This window comes from Miniopterus schreibersii (assembly GCF_964146895.1).
Source record: "Miniopterus schreibersii genome assembly, chromosome: 14".
Lineage (NCBI taxonomy): Eukaryota > Metazoa > Chordata > Mammalia > Chiroptera > Miniopteridae > Miniopterus > Miniopterus schreibersii.
The window spans coordinates 50909800-50931626 of NC_138114.1; the positions used below are offsets into that span (position 1 = coordinate 50909800).

General features: G+C 56.9%; 1 protein-coding gene across 1 annotated transcript in view; it reads right to left on the minus strand.

Annotated features, from left to right (window-relative positions):
* KNDC1 (kinase non-catalytic C-lobe domain containing 1) overlaps positions 1-21827 on the minus strand; it is a gene marked incomplete at its 5' end in the record, with an annotated part of 32102 nt that overhangs the window by 2465 nt on the left and 7810 nt on the right. Inside the window, 25 exons of the mRNA XM_081158479.1 lie at positions 401-558; positions 1391-1450; positions 1543-1665; positions 2764-2914; positions 3135-3217; positions 3852-4058; positions 4724-4903; positions 4983-5130; positions 5852-5965; positions 7826-8046; positions 8493-8590; positions 8671-8764; positions 9609-10015; positions 10514-10614; positions 11294-11438; positions 11753-12441; positions 12513-12675; positions 13129-13222; positions 13766-13843; positions 14951-15109; positions 17659-17720; positions 17831-17902; positions 18564-18678; positions 19579-20237; positions 21259-21376. Coding sequence (XP_081014605.1) covers positions 401-558; positions 1391-1450; positions 1543-1665; positions 2764-2914; positions 3135-3217; positions 3852-4058; positions 4724-4903; positions 4983-5130; positions 5852-5965; positions 7826-8046; positions 8493-8590; positions 8671-8764; positions 9609-10015; positions 10514-10614; positions 11294-11438; positions 11753-12441; positions 12513-12675; positions 13129-13222; positions 13766-13843; positions 14951-15109; positions 17659-17720; positions 17831-17902; positions 18564-18678; positions 19579-20237; positions 21259-21376 — 4499 coding nt within the window. The remainder of the gene's footprint in view (positions 1-400; positions 559-1390; positions 1451-1542; positions 1666-2763; positions 2915-3134; positions 3218-3851; positions 4059-4723; positions 4904-4982; positions 5131-5851; positions 5966-7825; positions 8047-8492; positions 8591-8670; positions 8765-9608; positions 10016-10513; positions 10615-11293; positions 11439-11752; positions 12442-12512; positions 12676-13128; positions 13223-13765; positions 13844-14950; positions 15110-17658; positions 17721-17830; positions 17903-18563; positions 18679-19578; positions 20238-21258; positions 21377-21827) is intronic.

Below are 21827 nucleotides of genomic sequence, written 5' to 3' on the forward strand. Positions count from 1 at the left end.
TGGACAGTTCTAGGGAGAGGTGCCCAAAGGGGACAGTGGAGGCAGGGAGAGAGGGAAGATGTGACACCTGCGGGTCAGGGAGGGCAGTCACATGCCAACTGAAGGTGAGCCTCAAGGTAGGCCTAGATCTCCCAACCGGAAGGTCGGAGTGACCTTGGCGCAATGTTTTGAGACCACTTAGTTTGTAGAGCAAGAGGTGGCAGCAGGTAAGGGGTAGGGGGTTGGGAGGCCCTGGGCTGGGATGAGAATTGAGTGAGGATCAGGGGGCCCAGGCCTCAGAGGAGCAAGGGGGACGGGGGAGGCTCTCACCTGAGCTTGCTGCACCTGTGAGCCCCTTTCCTGAGTTTCTCCACTTGTGGGCCCCCTTCACCTGAGCTTGCTGCACCCATGGGCCCCTCACCTGAGCTTGCTCCACCTGTGGGCCCCATTGGTCATGGTGAAGCCCCCGGTCTCCAGCTGTTGGATGTGCATGGCCAGGAGGCGGGCTGAGGGCAGGGTGGGCTGGGCCCGGAAGCGTCGCCCTTCCATCAGACACAGGCTGTCGCTCTTCAGGAACACCTGATGGCCCAGCCGGGGGTGTGGATAAGGGAGACAGGCGAGAGGTCAGCCCTGGGTGCTCAGCCAGGGGCTGGCTCAGCCCAGTCCACCCCGGATGGTGCCTGTATTCCCGCAGCGTGGCGCTACAGCCTTGGGACTTACAACCTGCCCACATGCACTTCAGATTAGACCAGGGATCGAAAGTCCAGATGTCTTAAGCTTGGACACCACAAAGGGAACACTGGCCCCCTCAGAAAGCTGGACACTTCCCACTACTGAAATGGCAAATTCCTTCCTTAACTCAATCTCCCATGGGCTCCAGGAAAGAGCCTGGTGACCCAACTCCCCAAATGAGACCAAGATGGGGCTGGCCAGCTGCAGGGGCCCCCGTGTCTGGTGTCAGCCGAGGACACACACAGCCCTCTCATCCACGGGGAGCTGTGTCCGGGCTGGGGCCTGCTTCTGCCGCCTTATTTGGGGGAAATGCCCCATTGCCCCAAATGCTGTTTCCTCATTTATGATCTTGTGAGGCCGCCTCTGCACTTTGCCAGGTGGCAAGGAGGCTGGCCAGCCAGCCAAGCTCTGGTCCTCTGGGCACCGGTATCCTGTGCCACTGGCCTAGCAGGTGGGCTTCTGGAGCCCCTGAACTCCCAGCTGTCCAGGTAAGTGGCAGAGGCCCCGTGGGGAGGTGGGCAAAGCTGGGCTGCTCCATGCGTGACTCTGAGGGAGCTGTTTGCTCCGGGGCCCTGATGCTGGCTCTGACAGGTGCCACCCCCAAGCTGTGCAGATCGCATCATTAAGGAGGAGCCCCAGGTGAAAACAGCTGCAGGAAGCTCACGCAAAGCAGGAGTACCTCCACGGCTTTCAGCTCCTCCATGACCTCTGCTATCTTTGCAGGTAAAAGTCTCCAGGCCTAGAATGAGAGCACAAGTGAGACCCTGCAGTGGGCTGGCGCCCATAGCCCCCAGGACACACGGCCCAGGCCAGCAGCCCTTGTGGACTCACCGGGGACTGCCTCACGGCAAGGTGCTCCAGGCCACCCAGGATCTGCATGGCGGTTGCAAAGTTCCTCTGTTCGTAGCATGATTTTGCAATCAGCAAAAATTTGGAAAGCAGATTTACCTGCAACTGACATGGGAAACGGTGCATTCAGCGTCTTCCGGTTATAACAGACACATAGCAAAGCTACGCTTGATGCTATGATATTTGTAACATCGTAAATTAGGACAAACCAGGTGAGCCCAGGCTCCCTGTTCCCATGTTCTGGCAGAAGTGAGGGTGGATCAGTCTGTCAACTAATAAACTCCTAAGCTCGAAAATTCTCCCCAAAGGGGAAAGAAGTAAAAAACTACATTTATTAATGGGACTTGGGTTTGCCCTGCCAGGTTCAGGGTGGGGGACACAAAGGAGTATCGGGAAAGGAAAACAAATTACAGAGGCTGTTAATGCCAGAAGTGGATGTTACCTTGGGGAGGCAGTGGCCTTGGTGGTCTCTGGGGCAGCTCCTGGGGCTTTGACCCAGTGACTTTTCCCCTTGGCCTGCCCAGTGCCCTGCCTGAAGCAGGTGGGTTAATTCAGGCTGAGATACTCTTGGTCTAGCCCAAGCCTCAGGGGTTAGAAGAGGCTGGGCCTGGCCCCCTGGAAAGTGGGAGGCTGACCTTGACCAGACCACAGACCTGAGTTTTATTTATTCTACCAACTGGCTTAGGACATACAAGGTGCTGCCTGCAAGGATGTGACAGCGACCAAGTCAATCCCCACCCTTGAAGAGTTCAGGTTAGTGGGGCAGCTGGGAGTTACAACTCAGCCCGGGACATGGCTCAGGCAGGAGTGTGGAGGGAGCCCAGGGAGTGTTCTCTGAGCCCTGAGTGTGTGCGAGCAGGATGGGGGGTGTGTGTGTCTGTGTGTGAACTATATGTATAAGGCAGTGTATGTGTGTGTGACGTGTGCAGATTCCATGGAGGACAGAGCCTTGTCATGGCGGCCCAGAGCCAGTGTGCATCCCCAGGAGAGTGAAGAGCCATCCAGGCTTGAGTGTGACAGGTCGTGCCCACTGGATGGCTGGATGGTGTGTCTGAGGTCATGGCTGACAGAAGGCGTGGCCTGGGGCAAGGCCTGTGAAGCCCCTGCCCTGGGAGACCAACGATGGGCGCCTCAGGAAGGCTGCTCGCTTGTGCAGCCAGACCCCACACCCTGCTCTGAGCGCACAGCTGTAGAGGCGCCGACCTTGGAGGTGTGGCTGGTCACAATCTCGGCGGCTACCCAGTTGCTGACATCATCTGCATTTCTTAACAGCTGTAACAGATACTTGTCCTGGACGTAATTGGGCAGAAATAAGCTGCAGGTTTTGGCCGACAGAGACTCGGAGGAGCTGGCTCTGGAAGAGACACAGGTCTGTGTCACAGCAAGGACCCACGCTGGGGCCTGGTCCAGGATGGGCTGTGCACCTGTAGAGGCTCCAGCTCCCAGGCCGTTCCTGACACCAGGATCTCTCTTCAGCCAAGAGTGTCCATGAGACACTTAGGTGAAGCTGCCAACACCCTCCTGCCAACCATCCATCCCAGGATTGCGGGAGGACACCCTGGGAAGACACTCACTTAGGGATGGCCGCACTTTTGTCCATTACGCCCAGGGCTCGCGAGTTTAAGAAGTGGACAGGGTGGCACCTTTGAAACAAGTCCTGAGGAGACAAGGACACAGACAGTCAGGGTACCTTTCCCAGGGACCTCACCCTCAAGGCACTGTCCTGGGCACTGGGGGTGGGGATCATTTCTGCAATGCTTGCCCTGTGTGCTGTAGGGCCTGGCCCCTGCCCTGTTGTGATTGTACTGGGTTGATGTCACTACTTTCACTTGTTGAGTGACATGGGGTATCAGGATGGTGGGAAGGGGATGCTTGGGGGCTGGGCCCAGTGGGGAGCAAAGGGGCCTAGAGATGTCTGAGCTCCTGGGTGCAAGGGCACAAAGAATGACCATCTGCCCAGATCCAGGAGGGAGGTGGTGGTATTCGAGGTGGTACCCATGGTGGTGTGAAGAGCACCCTGTGGTGCTTCAGAGGTGGGAGTGTCAGGGACACAAGAGGGTGGGCAGCAGGCCTGGTGTGTCCTTTGTGCGCCCAGAGCCAAAGTCCCTCCTGGGTCCCTTTTAGGGGGCATCCCACCCTGGCCTGTGCACGTCAACCAGGCTCCCTTCACTGTGTGTCAGTGTGCCCCTCCAGCAAACATCTGTGGGGGCCTGTAAGCACCCAAGCATCCCTGCTGATGCCCCACAGGTGAGCTGCGTGGGTCCTGCCTTCCAGCCTAGCTGGCCCCTCACCTGCTGTAGCAGTGTCAGCTGGGTGAAGAGCTGGTGGGTGCTGTACTCAGTCAGGAAGTAGGGCCCCTTCTCGCTGGCCTTGGCGTAGGGGCCGCAGAAGTCCTCGAAGAAGCAGGGCTTGGGCAGGGCGGATGCGATGGTGTACTGGCGCTCCTTGTGGTGTGGCAGTGCCAGCCCATTGCCCCGGGGCAGCTTCCAGGGGAAGCTCTGCAGGGGGGCAGGGGTGGGAGAGGACCCAGGCCCAGGCCCCTTCAGCCTGGCTCAGCTAGAGCCAGAGAACACATCCCTCCTGCCTGTAGCTGTATAGGCTCGAGGACACTCTCCCTGGTCATTTCAGGGGATCCCTTGTAAACAGAGCCACTGAGTTTGGGGCTATTGCCCCAAAACTTTCCATAGTACATCTATGGAAAGGTTCCCTCAGTTGCTGCGCTTGGCTCAGGACTTTTCCTGACAATGCTTCCTTCTACCTGGATCTCTGGTCCAAGGTTCAGGAAGGTGAGGTCATCTTAGCACTTCTGCTGTCCTTGCCCAGGGTGAGGGGGGACAGGAAGTGCCAGCCCCAGGACTGGCAGTATGGAGTATGTGTGCATATGTGCTTGTGTGCACGTGTGTGCATGTATGCCTCTGAATGCTTGTGTACCTGTGTGTGCATGCACACACACACACGTGCCTGCAAGAATTTGCATGCATGCATGCGTGTGCATGTACAGGGCACACGTGTGATGTGCCCACATGAGCACATACATGCGTGAGTGTATGCAAATGTGCATATGTGTGTGTGCATGTCTGCGTGTGGGTGCACAGCACATGGGGTCTTCTGGGCTGGGAGCAGCACCTGTCATGGGAGGCCCACCCCTGGGAAAGGCCCCCACCTTGCGGGAGATGCTGTCTTCCGAAAGCCTCTTACAGAGGGCGTTGAGGGGTCTAGTGACCTCCTCGGTCTCCTTGGGGTCCTCCAGGTCTGTGCTGTGTGGGGCACCCTCAGTCCTCCGGTCTGTGCCCACCTCCAGGAGGCCCAGCAGGTGTTCCACGGAGCCGTCCAGGGGCAGGATCTGGACAGAAGCAGAGGGGTCATGGCTGTGTCCTGGGTAGGGTGGTGGCTACCACTACCGAGTGCTGCCCAGTGGTCACCTTGGAGGAGATGAAGTCCTCGAGCCTCCCCAGCAGCCCGGCATTCCTGGTGAAGTCCACAGTGTAGCAGTCTTCCACCCAGGCCTGCAGGAGGCAGAGGCTGCGCTTGTAGATCTTGGTGAAGGTTGAGGTGGGGTCCTGGTGGGTCCTGGAGGCAGATGGCCAAGCAAGGGTGTGTGTGTGGGGTCTGAATGCAGCTGTCTTCAAGGAGATATTTTAGCCCTTACCCGACCAGGAATAGGGGAGAGACAGCAGCCACCACACAAGGGGGTCCAGGGCTCAGCGTCACAGGGCAGGACCTGGCCTCTTCTGCACCTGCCCTAGTGCCTGTCCTGGGGCACCTGCCACCCTCATAGCCAGTGCCCAGGATACCAGGGAGCAGGAAGCTGAGGGAGAGCACTTCTCAACAGTCAGGGTGGGAGCCTGGCTCCCCTTGTGGAAGGAATGAGGGAGGTCTCCCATGCACCCCTCTCCCACAAGGATGAACCGAGACTGCCAGGGCTCCCAGCCTGGTGAGAGGGTGCACAGGGGTGGGGAGTCACAGCTCAGAGAACAGCCTGAGTGTATCCACCCACTGCCCACCACCCCTTCCCTCAGCACCCCAGCCCCTTGGCTGTGGGTGGGCTGCAGGACCCTCCCCACTTGTCTCTATATGCACCCTCTGCCTTCCCCCATCCCTACCCTCCAGTGGCCTCTCCAGGCTAGGTCACAGTCTCCTCCTGCCAATGCTGGCTCCCTTCTCTGCAGCAGTGACCCCCCTGGCCTCCTCCATCCCCCCCAACCTTCTCCAGCCCTCTTTCCTTGTCGAGGTCACCAGACGAGGGGCTTGGGGCCCACCCTGTGGGATGCTGCCCATTGGGTGGGCGTACCTGGACAGGGTGCTGCTGATGCGGTCGAGAAGGAAGTGCAGGAAGTCGTGGGGTGTGCAGAAGTAGCGGAAGGTGTACAGGAACTGCTGCACGTAGCCCTCCAGGAAGGCGTCGCTGCGCAGAGGGGCCCGTCAGAGCCGGCCACAGGCCTCCCGCCGCACCTGCCTGTGCTCCAGGTACGCAGGGCGCCCTGCTGCCACCCACAGCCCTCGCTAGTGGTTCTGGGGTAATGTGTGTGTGAGTGTGAGTAGGAATGTGTGTGTGGATATAAGTGTGACGTGTGTGTGAATATGTGTGACGTGTGAGTGAACGTGTGATGTGTGAATATAAGTGTGGTGTGAGTGTGAACGTGTGATGTGAATGGTGTGTGTTTCGTGTGGTGTGTGTGAATGTGATGTGTGTGATGTGTGTATTTTGTGTGATGTATGTGTGGTGTGTGATGTGTGTTTTGTGTGATGTGTGTGAATATAAGTGTGACGTGCGTGAGTTCTATGTGTGAGTGGCCATCACTTTTTAAGGCCCCCATTAGTCTCCTTCTAGAACCTATTAATTCTCACGCTTGTGCATGTGCAGTCACCAGCCCCAAAGTGGAAGTCACTGCATTAGGGAAGAGCAACAATTTGTGCCCCGAAGCTCTGTTGTTAGGGTGAAATCAGGCAGGTGAGTGTTCAAGGGTAACCCCACCCCTTAGGGGTGCCCCAGAAAGCTTCAATCAGGTGACACCATGTGTGTCTGTGACAGTCTGGGAGTGAGAAACAGGTGGAGTCCTGGCAAAGCTGCTTCCTTACTGCTGCAAGAGGAGCTGCAGGTGACCAGTGTGCCCTGCAAAGGGCTCAGTGAAATGCTGTCTTTCTCTTGCTTGCACGCACACGTCTCCTGCACTAGCACAGTGGGCCTGAGGGGGGCGTGTGAGGCACTGTTTTACAGAAGAGGAGGCCACGGCCAGAGTCTGAGGGGCAGCCTGGGGACCCTGGAACAACCAGGGCAGCGCATCTTGGAGAACCGGGTCAGTGGGAAGCAGCGACTGTCCCAGGAAGCCTGGGAGCCCCTGCAGAAAGGATCTCTCTTTTTCTCACTGGCTGTCAAGAGCCTTTGTACCCTGAGAGCTTCCCGCGGCGTCACTGGCCATCAGTTGTGGGGTCACCACAACCTCCAGCTCAAAGAGGACCTCGGGGGCTCCAAGGTGTGTCACGGGTCTCCAAAAGCCAAGCCTGGGCGGTGGCCCCGTGCCTGGGTGTGAGCCAAGCTATCTGGTTTAAGTGAGCCAAGAGGTCCTGAGCCTGGGGGCCAGGTGGAACTGAGGGGCCCATGCAGGACACGGTGCGTCTATGGACACGGTGGGCAGAGGGGTGGAGGGGTACTGGGTATTACCTAGGGGGTTCCTGTGACACTGGGTGTGAGTGGACAGATGTTCCTGCTGCAGGGCAAGCTTACTAATTGGGATGTGTGATGAACCTAAGCAATGCTCACACCCACTGGTGGCAGCTGCATAAGTACTCCAATGAGTGCCCTGAGCCCAAATGCACCGGAAGCCCCTGGGGAGCCAGACAATTAGTCATGGGGCATTTTCACTTGGTAAAGTGGACAGGATTCAGGCGTGTCTCCGAGGATCCTGTGTTTAATTTGAGAAGACCTGCTTGGCAGTTAATCACACACTCTCCTCCAAAGCCTCGCTGGGGCGCCGGAGATCCAGACGCCTGGGTCTACAGATCTGCGCCTGGTAGGACCTGTGGCTCTGAGGCCATTCAAACCAGGAGCCCAGCAAAGGAGGCGTGTGGCAGTTACCGCAAGTCAAAAAGCTTGGGTGAAATTCCTTTCTAAGTAAAAACAGTGCAAACCCGTCTCAGATGAGGGGAGGCAAGACTTTCCACTCCCCTCCCCCCTCCTAAGGGCCTGCTTCTTTCTGTCTCCCTCCCACCCTCAGAGGCGACAGGTGACGGGAAAGTGGGCCCGCTCCCTCGGGCAGGGCTGCACCTGGAGTAGAGGTAGGCCATGAGCCCCAGAGGCGTGCCGGCCTGCAGGACGCGGGCCTTCCTCTGCCTGCTGCCGCGTGGGTGCTTGCTGACGTTGTAGAAGATGAGAGACGAAGACTCATCAAGGGGGCTGAAGTCCAGTGTGTCGCAGTGGGCCGTGGAGATGTTCACGATCACAGGCAGGGCACAGGGCTCCAGGCCCCACCGCTCCGCATACAGGACCTGAGGGGCGGTGAGTCTCTGTTGCCTGGCTGAGCTGCTGCCACCAGGTGTGTGAGGGACACTGGTTCCTCGTCACCCTGTCACTGAGCCCTGATGGTGGCACAGCTTATGGCCCCTCAAAAGTCAGGGTTTTTAAAAAATTCTCACCAGAGGATATTTTTCCATTGCTTTTCAGAGAGTGAAAGAGTGGAAGTGGGGGGCCGGGAGAGAAACATCAATGGGTTGTCTCCTGCATGCTACCCAACCCGGGACCAGGGGATCGAGCCTGCAACCAAGGTACGTGCCCTTGGCTGGAATGGAACCCGGCACCCTTCGGTCTGCAGGCAGATGCTCTAACCACTGAGCCAAACTGGCCGGGGCTCAGGGTTTGTTTTTACAGTGGATTCCCAAGGTTGTAACCATAGGAAACCCACTAGAGAGGGGCGTGGGAATGCAGGGCGACTCGCCTGTAGATACTTCTTGACCAGTCCGAGGAACTGCACCTTCGACTTCATTTCTTCCAGCTGCCCCTTGAGTTTGGACAGCATCATTTTCACCTCGGAGCCTGGGGGCAGGGCAGAGTCAGCACCCAGAGGCCCTGGCCCTGTGGGGCACCTATGCGACCCTGAGCACACACGACCCTACCTTTGCTTCGCTTCTCTTTCTGTAAGAGCTTCTGGTAGAACTTAAGGGTCTTCCGGTAGGTTCTCTTCTCCATCATGAGCTGCTGCTCCAGCTCCTAGGGAGAAAAGAGCTGGTGGTCCCAGGGTGGGGCCAGTGTGGCCTCAGCACCCGTAGGACACACTTCCCTCTGTTGTCCCAGAATTCACACTTCAGCTGGACCCACACAGAATGAAAGCATGGAAAACATGCCAGCACATGGGCACACAGGGCTTATCACAAAGCCTTCCGAGGACCCTGTTGTGACCCTAGGAGGGACACTGAAGCCAAGATACAAAGGTTAGAAGGTGGCCAAATACTGGGGAGCAAAAAAACAAGTCAGAAGGAAGTTGGCAGAACCAGGAATTAGAGAGAAAAGAGGTGGTCCAGAGTCAGGGCCATTCACCCAAATCCTAGAAGCAAAGCCTATTTAATATTTAACAGCAGGCACAGGGGACCAGGCTGACCCTCCTGCCCTCCACCTAAGGGACCATGGAAACCCAGACCAGGTGGACTGCCGGGGCCCAGGCTGAACTGAGAGGCACTTCTCAAAGGGATGCTGCCAAAGGGACAAGAGCGTGGAGGGCTGACGGGGCAGAGAGAGCTGTGCCTCCACAGCCAGAGCTACGGCCTGAACCTGACCAAGCTCTCCAGGACTAGGCGACCTCCTGCCAACTGTCACCTGGCAACCATGTGCTCCACTAGCAAGGAGAGAAAAGCCGTTTCCTATCCCAAAATGTGGAGGACACGTGCAGATGAGCACGGGGTGGGTGTCCCAGCCGGCATGGAGGTCACTGGGGGTGAGTAGGGCACAGGGAATGGGAGACACAAGGAGGGACCCTTTGTCACTGGAGAGACTGGGACTCCTGCTTGGACACGGCCCCCTCCCCCAGCCCTGCAGTAGACAGAGGCCCAGAACTCACTGGGCTTGACGTGTCAGGGGCCCCATCGGCCTTCCGCCCCTCCAGCTCCTTCACGAAGTTGTGGACGTCGGCGCCAAAGCAGTCGGCCTCGTAGAAGGCGCTGCTCCAGCCGGGGCTGCAGCTCTGGAACTCCGCTGGGCCCGGGTTCACAATTAGGCCACCCTCCTCAGGCCTGGCCAGCTGGGCCACTGCCTCCAAGTCTGAGGTCCCTTTGGCTGGCTCTGGGCCTCCTGCCTGCGGTTGGCCCGCTTCAGTCTCTGGCGGCTGCTCCCTCTCGGCTTTTACCGACTTCTGAGGCCGAAATCCCACCTCCAAGTTGCCCCGGGACAGCTCATCTGAGTCCACGTCGGACAGAGAGGGGGCTGGGCAGGGGGCTCTGCTGCTGTGAGTGGCCAGTGTGTCCTTCCCTGGACAGGGGACAGAGAGTTGGGGGCAGCAGCTGCAGGTCACACAGAATGTCCAACAAGAACTGTTTACAGAGAGGCTACTTTGGGATGGCCAGGTGGTCCCATTTCAGCTCTAGAGGGGCCGCAAGGGTCCTCAGGGTCCGGAGTGGGGTCTCAAAAACATGGGCTGTCATGTGGGGGCAAGGCTGACTGGAGATTTGAGGGAACCCTCGACTGTGTGCAAATAGACGGACACAATAAAGATTGAGTCCGCAGAGGGGGGGCCAGAGCAGGTGACGCGTCATCCCCGGGTTCACACTGTGAAAGGGGAGCGAGGGCCCCAAGGCCACCTGGGCACCTGCTTGCCCCCCACCCGCCTGCTGGGTGGGGAGAAGCCCCCTTCACAGGACAGACTCCCCAGAGGAGGGGGGCAAAGGGAAGCCTTTCCCATAACTGTCCAGCCACACAGAGATGAACCTGCTGTGGAAAGTGCCCCGTCCCCCAGCCCGCATCCCTCACCTGCTCCGTGCAGCAAGGGCCGTTTGCTGGATGGTGAGCAACCGATTCGTGCACTGGCCTGGCTGCCGCCCTCGGGCTGTGACCCGGCCTCTTCTGAAATGCTGCCGCCAGAATGGAGGACACTGCAGCCTCCATGACCTTGCCCCAAGGCCACCCCCCAATGCCGCAGGTTCCCTCTGCAACATCTTCCAAGGGAAACCTCCCTCTTACTAGGGAACGGCCGCCATCCCACAGCCCCCACAGTGTGAATACACTGGGGTCTGATGTAGGAGCCCATTGCCCACCTGCCCCCAGCACCTCCCTGACACTCGCCCACTTAACTGAGGCTCTGCTGTGGGCAGCTCCATCCATGCCCACCCTTCCCAGGACGACCCAACTGCAGGCCACCGGCATCACGGGGCACCCTCCTCCCAGGGTACATAGGGGACCTCTGGCTCCCTGTGTGTTCTTCTCTGAGCTCTAGACACCTGTCCCAATGCTATGAAAATGCATGGCCTGTCAGACACGGGCAGATGCTGTTCCCTGCGGGAACCGCCCTCTGGGATTGCTGGTTATTTGCCTCCTCCAGGGGGTCCCTGAGCAGGGAGATGTGCCTCCGGCCCCACGACTCCACAGGCCCCCTTTCCTCCCTAAAGGAAGGAGGGTGGGCTTCAAGTCATGAGAGGGGCCCTCAGTGGAGATGAATGCTGGGGGCAGGAGGAGAAAGCAGCCAGTGAACACAGAGGGTCTGCCTTGGGGGCCTGGGTAGGGGCAGCCCGGGGCCTGAGGAGGGGCACTCACTTCTTGGGGGGTGACGTCCTCTCGTTCACCACTTTGAAAAGGTTCTGCAGCAGCTTCTCCCCCCAGTAGAGATCACAAAACTTCTCTGAGATGGCCCCACAGAAAGTGGCGTAGGTGAGATCTTTCAAGGCGTAAATATATTCCCCTGGTTTTACAAAATGATTGGGGCAAGTTAAAATGTGGGTGAGCAATTTTGGGGGTTCCCTCACTTTCTGCATGAATGAGGCTGGTCTCAGGGGCTGGGGTGGGAAGGCAGCTGAGCTTTGAGACCTTCTTTGTTGCCAGAGGACCCATGGGGGGCGCTGGGTTCTGCTCACTGGCTCTTTGTGCAGACAGAGGAGTGGGGCCCCTCTATGTGGTGACTGAAGTCCCCCTCACGCTGACCCTCCCCATGCACTGTGTCCCCCCCAGCCTCTCCCCGGTCCTGGGGTGTCTCTCAGCCCTGGTGGCCCCCAGTACCCATGATCAGAGCCTCCAGCCCATTGTCCAGGTAGCCGTCGAAGGCGAACTCCTCCTGGATGAGGCGTGTGGCCTCCTGCAGGGATGGGCAGGACGTGCTCTTCGGGACAAGCAAGGCGTCCGCATTGGATAGACACAGCTTGCGGTCTGCTGGCCGGGGTTGCTCGGGGTGACTGTCTGGGGTACCCTTGGGGCTGTCTGGACTCGCCTTGACCAGGGAGGGGTTGAGTGGGGGGCCCTGGGGCTCCTGGCCTGGGCCCTTGGTGGCCTTGCTCCTGGGTGGCTTGGCCGGGTGATGCAGGCCATGGCGGGCTGTAGTGGGCTCTGGTGTATGGGGCCCAAGGCCTTTGGAAGAAGCTGCAGGTGGGACTGTCTCCTCTGGCTCTTGTTCCTGGGGTGGCTCCTGTGCCTTCAGGGGTGGGGCTGGGACAGAAGACTGGGGTATCACTGATGAGGTGGGAGCTGGGGTATGGGGGCACTCCTGGGCCAACCCTCTTGGCGCCAACTCTCTGGAGGGTCCTGGGGCTGTGCCACATGATCTGGGACCAGGCGCCTGCTGGTGAGGTGTCTCCAAGCTGGTGGCCACTGTGTGGGCCTCAGGAGCCTTCTGCCCATCGATGTCCCCATCCAGCCTGCCTTTCCTCTCCTCTGGCCTCTCTGCTGGCCCTGAGGCCCTGGCAAGTCCCTCCCTGTGAGCAGGAGAGAGCACTCAGGAGGGGCTCCTCGACCCAGCCCGCTCCTGGCCACACGTGTGACTCACCTGGCCGCACCTGCGTCTGGTGCGAGGACGATGGGCTTGAAGTGCGTGGCTGGGGAGGTGAATGCTTCGGGCAGCTCCAAGGGCCCCTCGCAGCAGGAGGGTTGACCAGGCACAGGCCCCTGCACAGCCACGAGTCTGGTGTCACTGCCGACCTGCACAAAGCCTGGACAAACTTGGGGTAAGTGTGGGTGGGGGGACTCCTCTAGCCCTAAGGGCATCCTGTGACCCCTTCCACCATTCCCAAGCGCACTGGGACTTCCCAGCACAAGGGGAAGGGAAAATTCATGGAGTCCACAGACAGGATGGGGTAGGTGCCACTGAGACGGCGCACAGTGGGCTCTGTGGAGGGGACCTGGGGCAAGACCAGAACTAGGGGTTCGGCAGGGCGGACACGGAAGGGTGTGGGAGTGGAAGCAGGGTTGGAGCTGCTGCTCTGGTGGCTGGCTGGTAAGATGGGAAAGACTTTGGAGCCGAGGCCTGAGCGACAGGGCATTTAGAAAAGACTAAGGCAGAGGGGGAGGCTGGCCGGGGGTCCTGGGGATGTCCGTGTGCAATGTCACACTCTGGTGGACAGCAGAGGCCACGGGGCAGGATAGGCTGGACCAGGGGAACCCACCTGAGCTGGACCCGGGAGTGGGTGCTGCACTGGGGGTCAGTTCAACCACTGAGAACACATTTTGGAGACTGATGGTCTCTTCCTCCTGGTAAACCTGGGGCAGAAGGACACGGGCCCCCCGGTGACACCAGGCCCAGGGCCCACAGTCAACACCGCACTCCAGCCCCCGCCACCTCACAGAGCTGGGCCTGCCTGTCTTTGGGGGAAGGAGCCCCTCGGGGCACTTGCATCCTGATTCAACAAGGTTGGGTAGGTTTCTGGGGCACGGGAAGATTACGCACCACCCAAGACCCTGGCAGGCGTGTGCCTGTCTGCTGACTGAGGGACCCTGATGTGGTCCACCCCGGTCAGCTGCCCAGGAAGCCAATAGGAATGTGTGTAAATGATACAGCTACCTGAAGGTCAGCTGCAGGACACTTGGGGTGTGCCCCGCCTCCTGCCCTGGGTCAACAGGGGCCAGGGTGTGGGGCTGCCATTCAAGATGATCGGAAAAGCTGAGAAGAACATATGTCAGAGCTATCCCCTTCCCTACACTCTGTACATCTATATAACGAACGGTGGAAACAATGACCTTCGTCTCCCTGAGGCCCCAGGGCAGGTTCAGGGTTTGTACCTGCCCTGGAAGGTGCCACCTTACCTTATAGGTAGATGCCCTCAGGTGGGCTAAAATCTTTCTGCTGTCCATGCCTCGCTGAAGGAGGTAACTGCCACATATCTGAAAGCAAGGACACAGGCCACACAGATGACACACGGAGATGCAGGCGGCTCAGTCACCAGCCCCATTTCCCGCCAGGCTGGACACGAGTCCGTCAGCGAGCACGCTGCGGAGGGTCTTGGGGCTTTTTTAAGCGATGTCCTGGAGGCAGCCAGCCTGTGATCAATGTCTGGGTCCACACACCTAGTGGCTGTCCTTCCATGATGTCCTGAGCTGGGAATAAAAACTGGACAGAAATGGCCATGGCTTCTCCCCACCCTGCCTTGCTGAGGGCCACCTGCACGGAGGGGCCGGCTGCCAGGCGCCCAGTGCTGAGATGGGGGCACAAGGACACATAGCCTTCCCAGCCATCCCTCTAAAAGCTACAAGAAAGGGTGATGTTACAGGACCACCAGGGCAGAACCAGTCAGTTCGCACACACAAAACAACCCCAAGATCGAAACCTAAGACAGAGAAAAACTGCAATCACAACGAAGGTAATCTGACCTAGGCAAACCAGAGTCCCTTATGACCTTGACAGCAAGGCAGGGGCCCTGGGAGGATAAATGCAGACCTGGCCTCTGAGCCCCTCAGAGTGTTAAGCAGGCGCTTGTCCCTGGATCTGTGCCTTTGCAGGAAGAAACACTTGTCCCTCTCAGTCAAGTTACACGCTTCACAGACTCAAACACTGCTCTTTGGGGACAGCCCGCCTCCCTTGTTTATTTCTGAAAATTGGTCTTGTCCTCACTTGACAGTAGTCAGGGGCAGACAGGGCCTTGCACCCAGGCCGCAGCTCCAAAGTGGTCTCCCCAGCCCCGAGGCCCCCAACTCCAGCCTGGACAGGGAGAGGAGGCAGGAGGACTCAGAGGAGGTGTGGGGATATTGGGTGTACGGAGCACTCTCCTCCTCTCTGGCAGGGCCTCGGGGCAGGGGTCTGGGCTGGCCCAGGATAGCCCGTGCCCACTCTCTGACCAGGCGGTCTGGGGTCAATGCTGGGGTGGTGGGCCCTCCACAAATGAAACCCGTGCCCTCCCCACCCAATGCCGACTTCTCCTGGAAACAAGAAGCCTCTTTCCTGTGGGCACCACCCAGGCCCTGGATGTTAGCTATGCCCAACCGCTGTCTTACCTTGATGGCCTCGGCCACAGATGGCCGCTCCTGGGCACTGCGTCTGGCCATTTCCAGGAGAAGGGTCTTGAGCCTGTGTGGCAGGGCCAGCTTGTGGTCTTGGGGGACACTGAACTTGGCCGCTGTCCACAGCACTGCGGCGACACAGTACACTGAGGCCTGGGGACGAGAGAAACCAGCTGTGCTCAGAAGACTGGTCCCTGTTCCCACAGAGCCGCCCGTTGGGACCCCACCCACGCCTACTTGAAGCCCAGAGTCCCCAGGTTCATGTTTAAGTGCCCACAGATCCTAAACACTCTGGTGTGAGCTGTCACTGGAGGCCTCCGAGGACGTTCACACCTTTCATCTCACAAGGGGAGGCGGCAACTTGGGTGCCTGAATCCCCTGAACCAGGGCTGTGCTGCTAAGTAGTTAACAACAGGCTCTCTGAACAAAACCACCTCTGTGTACACATGTAAGTGTATTCTAAATTTTACTAATATAAAGCATGCACAGCATGCAGCATTATTCATGGTGGCCAAGAGAGGGAGACAACCAATGTGTCCTTCAATGGAGGACTGGATAAAGAAGAGGTGGTGTGTGTCTGTCTGTCTGTCTGTCTGTCTATCTATCTATCTATCTATCTACACACACACACTATGGAATACTGCTTTGCCATAAGGAAAGATGAAACACTGCCATTTGCGACAACATGTTTGGACCTTGAGAATATTATGCAAAGTGAAATAAATCAGTCAGAAAAAGCTAAGAACCATATGATTTCACACATATGTGGGGTATAAAACTAAAACTCATAGACAGACAATAGTGTGGTGGTTACAGCAGGAAGGGGGCAGAGAGTAGTAAAGGGTAAAAGGGGCCAAATATATGGCGATGGAAGATGATTTGATTTTGGGTGGTGGACATACAATGCAGTATACAGATCATGTACCATAGAAATCTGCACTTGAAACCTATGTGATCCTGTTGACCAGTGTCATCCCAATACATTTAATTAAAAAAATAAAGGATGTGTAGCACGCAGTTTAAAAACAACGAAAGGTATTCTTTTTTTTGTAAGTTCCATAGAGCAACCGATTCTCACTGAATTTTGGTTGATTACCACCGAACTGTGTGTGTGCAGCCAGCCTGTGATGAGCCTCTCCTCATATGCTTATTTGCTACATGGTATCTTCTTTGGGGAGGTGTCTGTTCAGATTTTTATTGAGGTTACATAAATCAAATTGGGAAGAACTGACATCTTGACAATATTGAGTCTTCCTGTCCATGAACATGGACTATCCATTTATTTAGGTTTTTGTTGTTTTTTTTTTTCACCTGAGTTTTGTAGTTTTTCTCATATAGGCCTTGTACATATTTTGTCAAATTTACACATAAGATTTTTTTGGGTGCTAATGTAAAGGTATTGTTTTTAATTTCAAATTCCATTTGTTCATTGCTTGTGTATAGAAAGGCAACTGACTTTTGCATATTAATCTTGTGTCCTGTGACAGTGCTGTAATTGCTTATTAGTTCTAGGAGGATTTTGCTGATTGTATGGGATTTTTCTAGAGACAATCATGTCACCTGTGAACAAAGACAGTTTTATTTCTTCCCTCTCAATCTGTATACCTTCCATTTCCTTTTACTGACTTACTCCATTAGCTGGGACTTCCAGTGTGGTATTTGGTTGTGAAAGGGGACATCTTCGTCTTTTCCCCAATCTTAAGGGGAAACATCCGAGTTCCTCACCATGAATCATGTTCTCTGTAGGTTTTTTGTGGATGTTCTTTAGCAAGTTGACAACGTTCACCCCACTCATAGCTTGTTGAGAGTTTTTATCATGAATGGGTGATGGAGTCTGTCAAATTGTAGGCATCTATTGATATAAACACACAATTTTTCTTCTTTGGTTTATCAATGTGATGAATTACATTAACAGATTTTCAATTGTTGAGTCAGCTTTCCAAACATGGAATAAATCCCATGTTGTCAGTCTTTAATTTCAATGAGGTTCAATTTATCCATTTTTCCTTTTGTGGACAAATTTGTGGATTGTGCTTCTGGTGTCCTAGGATCTCTCTGCTTAGCCCTCTGTCCCAAAGATTTTCTTTGATTTCTTTCATCAGCATTTTGTAGTTTTCAGCCTTAGTCCTGTACCTGCTTTGTTAGGTTTACATCCACGCATTTCATTTTTTGGAGTGATATTAAATGCAATATATATATATTTTAATATTATTTTACTGATTTTAGAGAGAGGAATGGGGAGAAAGAGAGAAACATCAATGTGAGAGAAACATCAATTGGTTGCCTCCTGACCGGAAACCGGACCCCAGCCCGGGCATGTGCCCTGACTGTTGTCTTCTGACTGACTGGCGACCTTTTGGTGCATGGGAGGACACTCAACCAACTGAGCCACCAGCCAGGGAAATGCAATATATTTTTAATTTTGGTGTTCACATGTTCATTGCCAGTGTATAGAAATGCAACTTATTTTTGAATGTTTATATACTATGATCTTTCAGAACTCACTTATAAGTTCTAGAAGTTTTTTTGGTAGATTCTTTGGAATTTTCTACATAGAAAATTGTCATCTGCAAATTGTCATCCCCCTGAGCCCATGCCTATTCCTTTCTCCCCCCTCAAGCTCTCTGGACAGAAGGGGGTGGCATCACCGAGGGTGGGGTGGGGTGGGCAGAAGGCCAGGGGAAGGGGGTGGGGCCAGGTACCTTTTCAGTCACCAGCTTCTGCTCTGCAACCTCGGGGGCCAGAAAGAACGAGTTGGAAACGCCTAAGAGAGAAAATCCCAAATGTAGCTGAGCTCTCCTTTCCACCTCGGTGGTTGGTGGTCTATGTGGGAACACAGCAAGAGGGTGAGTCCATGCCCGCCCATGTACCCACCATTGGCAGGGGGTGGCCCGAAAAGCACAGCCCCATCCTCTGCCACCAGCACGGAGTCTGGACACAGGTAGGCTGCAACAGAAAGTGAGGTCAGGGTAGCCGGGCTCACTGCAGAGACCTGCTCCCAAGAAGCCTCAGAAATGTGGTTGGGTTGGGCAGCTCCCTTACCACCCCAAGGCCCCCTGGGTCACCCAGGAGATGCAAGGACACTGGGTCTCTCACTAGATGCAGCAAGGGGGAAGCTGGAAACAAAAAGGAGCTGAAGGAAGAGGAGGGTGATGGGGGGACATGGCCCACACCCTGTGCCCCTTGGAGGGGTCCTGCAGGAGGCTGGGGGCCCAGCCTGACTGGACTCCAAAGGCCTGCAGATCCTGGGACTTGAGGGCAGCCAGACGACAGCTTTTGTCCTCCCCACGAAGTGCTGATTCCGCAGAGGGGCTGCAGACCTGTCCCACTGTCCCACAGGGCTGAATTTGGGGGCCACAAAGCAGTGTAATGTCCAAGATCTCCCGCAGGTAATTTCCCTCCTTGGGGACATGTCTCCCTGTTGAGAGGGTGTGGGCCAGCTGGGTCGCCTGCTTTAAGGCCCACAGTTAAGCATCTGCCCCCTGCTGTCCCCTGACTCCCGGGGTCCTGAGTCTGGAGCAGACACCCCCTAGGGTGCCCCTGGCTGTGTGGACATTGCCGTTTACGGCCCACATAGGTGAACAAGGAACCTCAGAGCAAGTATCACCTGGGTGCCAGCGGTGGGTGCCCAGAGCGCTGAGGCAGGCGTGGGACAGAGCCCATAATTCATACTCCTTGAAGGGCCGGCCCAGCTTCGACAGGAGGTCCTGCAGGGAGACACCCTGGGGGAGGCGACAGGGTGAGAACCACTTCAAACACGGTGGGATGTGCCTCCCATGAGACCCTCTCCTGACAGATGAGCTGGGAAACGTCCCCAGGTCAAAATAGCAGGTGCTGGGAGGCTGTGGAGAGGTGCAGCCCCGTGCACTGGGAGCAGCCGCATGGAACATGGTATGGGGCGGCTGAAAGCACTAAACACAGAGCTGCCATAGGACCTGGCACTCCACTTCTGGGTGCGTCCCCCAAAGAACTGAGAGCTGCCTCTGAAACAGGTATTTGCACCCCCAAGTTCACAGCAGCGTCATTCACAACAGCTACGGGGCGAAAGCAACAGCAGCGGCAGATGCTGATGGATCTAAAAAAGGTAAGGGGGCCGCTGCGCTCGGTGGGGCAGCCGGGCAGGGCAGGCGAGCGAGTCCAGGGTGGACTTGGTCTTTCAGCCACCATGCTTGTCACGTGAATCACCCTCGGGGCTGTCAGGATGTGAATAAAAATGTAAACTGCAGGCTCCTCCCCCTGGTCCTTGGGTCAACAAAGCCTAGTGGGAAATGAGGGTTTCCGTGCCACCCCGTCGGCCACTGTGCCAGGCCCGGTGCTGCCCTTGGACACACTGGGTTTGGGCCACCGGTCTTCCAGGTGGCTTCGTCCCAGGAGTTCACAGGGACACAGAACTTCAGGGAGCGACTTGCTGGGAGCCAAGCAGGACAGTGTATTAGGCTGGGCTCTGCCCTGTGTCCTTGGCCACAAAGGGCCACTCAGAGTGCCCGTGGGGATAAGCACACCCCAAACTCCCAGAACACGGCTCTAACAGAGTCCCCTGTCCCTCACTGCAGATGAAGGGGCAGCGCCAGGCAGGGACACCCTCCCGGGCCATGGGCCACACAGAACACACCCTCACCCACCTGCTCTGAGGCTGCACTTCCCGGCTCTCCGGCTCCTTCTGGAATCTGCTCATCGGCCCCCAAAGTCCCTGGGTCTCCGCCTGCATCTTGAGGGTTCTCAGAAGAGGGTGGGTGGTGTTTCTGCCCAGGGTTCTGGTCAGGCACCCCAGCCGCCCCGTCCCCGTCCCCCACACCTGGAGCCCCTTCCCCCTGGAGCTCAGGCTCCTGCTCCGGCCACAGTCTGGACTTGGGCTGGGCTCTGAAGCTGGAAAGGCCATTTTTCCTCTCAGGAAAAGCCTTCCTGGGGCCTGCAGGGAAGAATTCAGATGTGGGCAACTGGTTTTTCACGCTGGCCTGCGGCAGGCAGAGGGCACTGGCCTCGAGGCCCTCGGGCAGGAGCCGGGGCACCGTCTGTACTTTCCTCAGGCGGCCCCTCTCTGCGGGGCGCTGGGTGTCCAGGAAGAGGCTGGCCAGCCCCTCCCGGCTGTGGCTTTCTCCGTTTTTCACAGGGGGTGACAGCAGAGGCTTGGAGAGTAGGGTCCTGGGGTCGCAGGCGGGGGTCTTGGGCCGGCCCTGAGGGGCGGGTAGGGCCTCTAGGTCAGCGCCGTGGTCCCCAGGCTGCCTCTTGGGCCCCACACTTCTTGGAGCAAGTCTCCCCCTCCAGGCACTCTCGCTGACATCTGGGCAAAAGCAGGACAGAGCACTGCCTCTGGCCAGGGACCCAGCCCTGGACGGCCACCCCCAACCAGCTGCCTTTTCCCTCAGAACTGGCCCAGAAACATCCTCGATGCCTCGTTAATTACATAATCCCAACTAATTAACAGGTTGCCGGGGCCCCTGGGCCAGGCCAGCTTCCCAGAGGGGCGCCTAATTATCTCGCCCAGAAAGCACATCAAGCTCTGCTTGGGAACGCAAGTGAGACTCTCCAGAGAGAAAAGACTGTGGCCGAGGCCCCACCCGTCCTGGCGGCAGCCTCCACGCGCCCGTCTCCCTGTGAACTGCCCCACACACGGCCCCTCCCGAGGGGACTCTTTCCTTGGCTCTGTTAGAGCCACCCAGCGGCACCTGGTGCTGCAGCGTCACAGCCGTCACCTGCAGGATGCCACGCGCCCCTCCCCCGCAGGCACAGGGCAGAGCAGACGCTGGCATTTGTTCAAAACGCCATCTGACACTAGCATCTCACATGAGCCGTGGAAACCCAGACGCTACAGCAACAGCTTGCACGGCGGCAGGAAGTGATGTGTCCTCCGACGAGGTGTGGTGTGGGGACCGGAAATGGTCTCACCCTGTCCCACTGCTGAAATGCTCATGCGACCGAGACAGGCATCCCACTCCAAGCTCAGCTGTTTCTCAGCATGACCTTGCTTCTCACCTCTACCAGCATGCTGTCTGCACAGAGCGAGTCTGTCGCATGTGTGTGTGCACGTTTGTGTACGCTGTGCGTGTGAGTGGGTGAACAGTGCTTGTGCATGAGTGTGCAGTATAAATGGGTGTGTATGGGTTTGCACGTGTATGTTCATGTGTGTGACGGAATGTGTGTGCACGCGAATGTGGGTGTTTATGTGGAGTGTGAGTACCCGGTGTGAACGTGTGATCAGTGTTAATGTTTTGCATAGTCATGCATACACGTGTGCGTGTGAACATATGCGCGCCTGGGAGCGTGTGCGTATGCAAGCACGCGCATGCGTGTGGAGTGCTCACCTTGGAATGCCCCGAAGGACTCGATGGAGAGCACCCTCCTCCCGACGGCCGAGAGGCTGCGGCACAGGCGCCAGGAGGACATGAGCTGCATCTTCTCCTCACACAGTGCGATGACGCTCTGCACACACACGCGAGTCAGATGTCCACCCGCCCGCCCTCCGTGCCCCTTTTCTGGTATCAAAAAGCAACGTGTCCAGGATGACAGATATTCAGGACACTGTTCAGCCCATGAGAACTTCAAGACAAACCTCTTCACAAAATGTGTTAAAAAACCAAGCTTTTTTTTTTCTCTTAGACGCAAATGCACATTTGCTTATTGATTTTCCAACTGGGGATCAAACCCACAACCCCAATACATGCCCTGACCAGGAATCGAACCTGCCACATTTTTGTGTACAGGACGACATGCCAACCAGCTGAGCCACACCGGCCAGGGCAAAAAATCAACTTATTTAAATAAAATGCAATGCCACTAAATCCCAGGGAGGAGCTCATGTGATGGGGCAGGACAGGAGGGCCCCGTGTGTGTGCAGTGTGCATGTGTGCATTTGTGAGAGTGCGTGCATGTG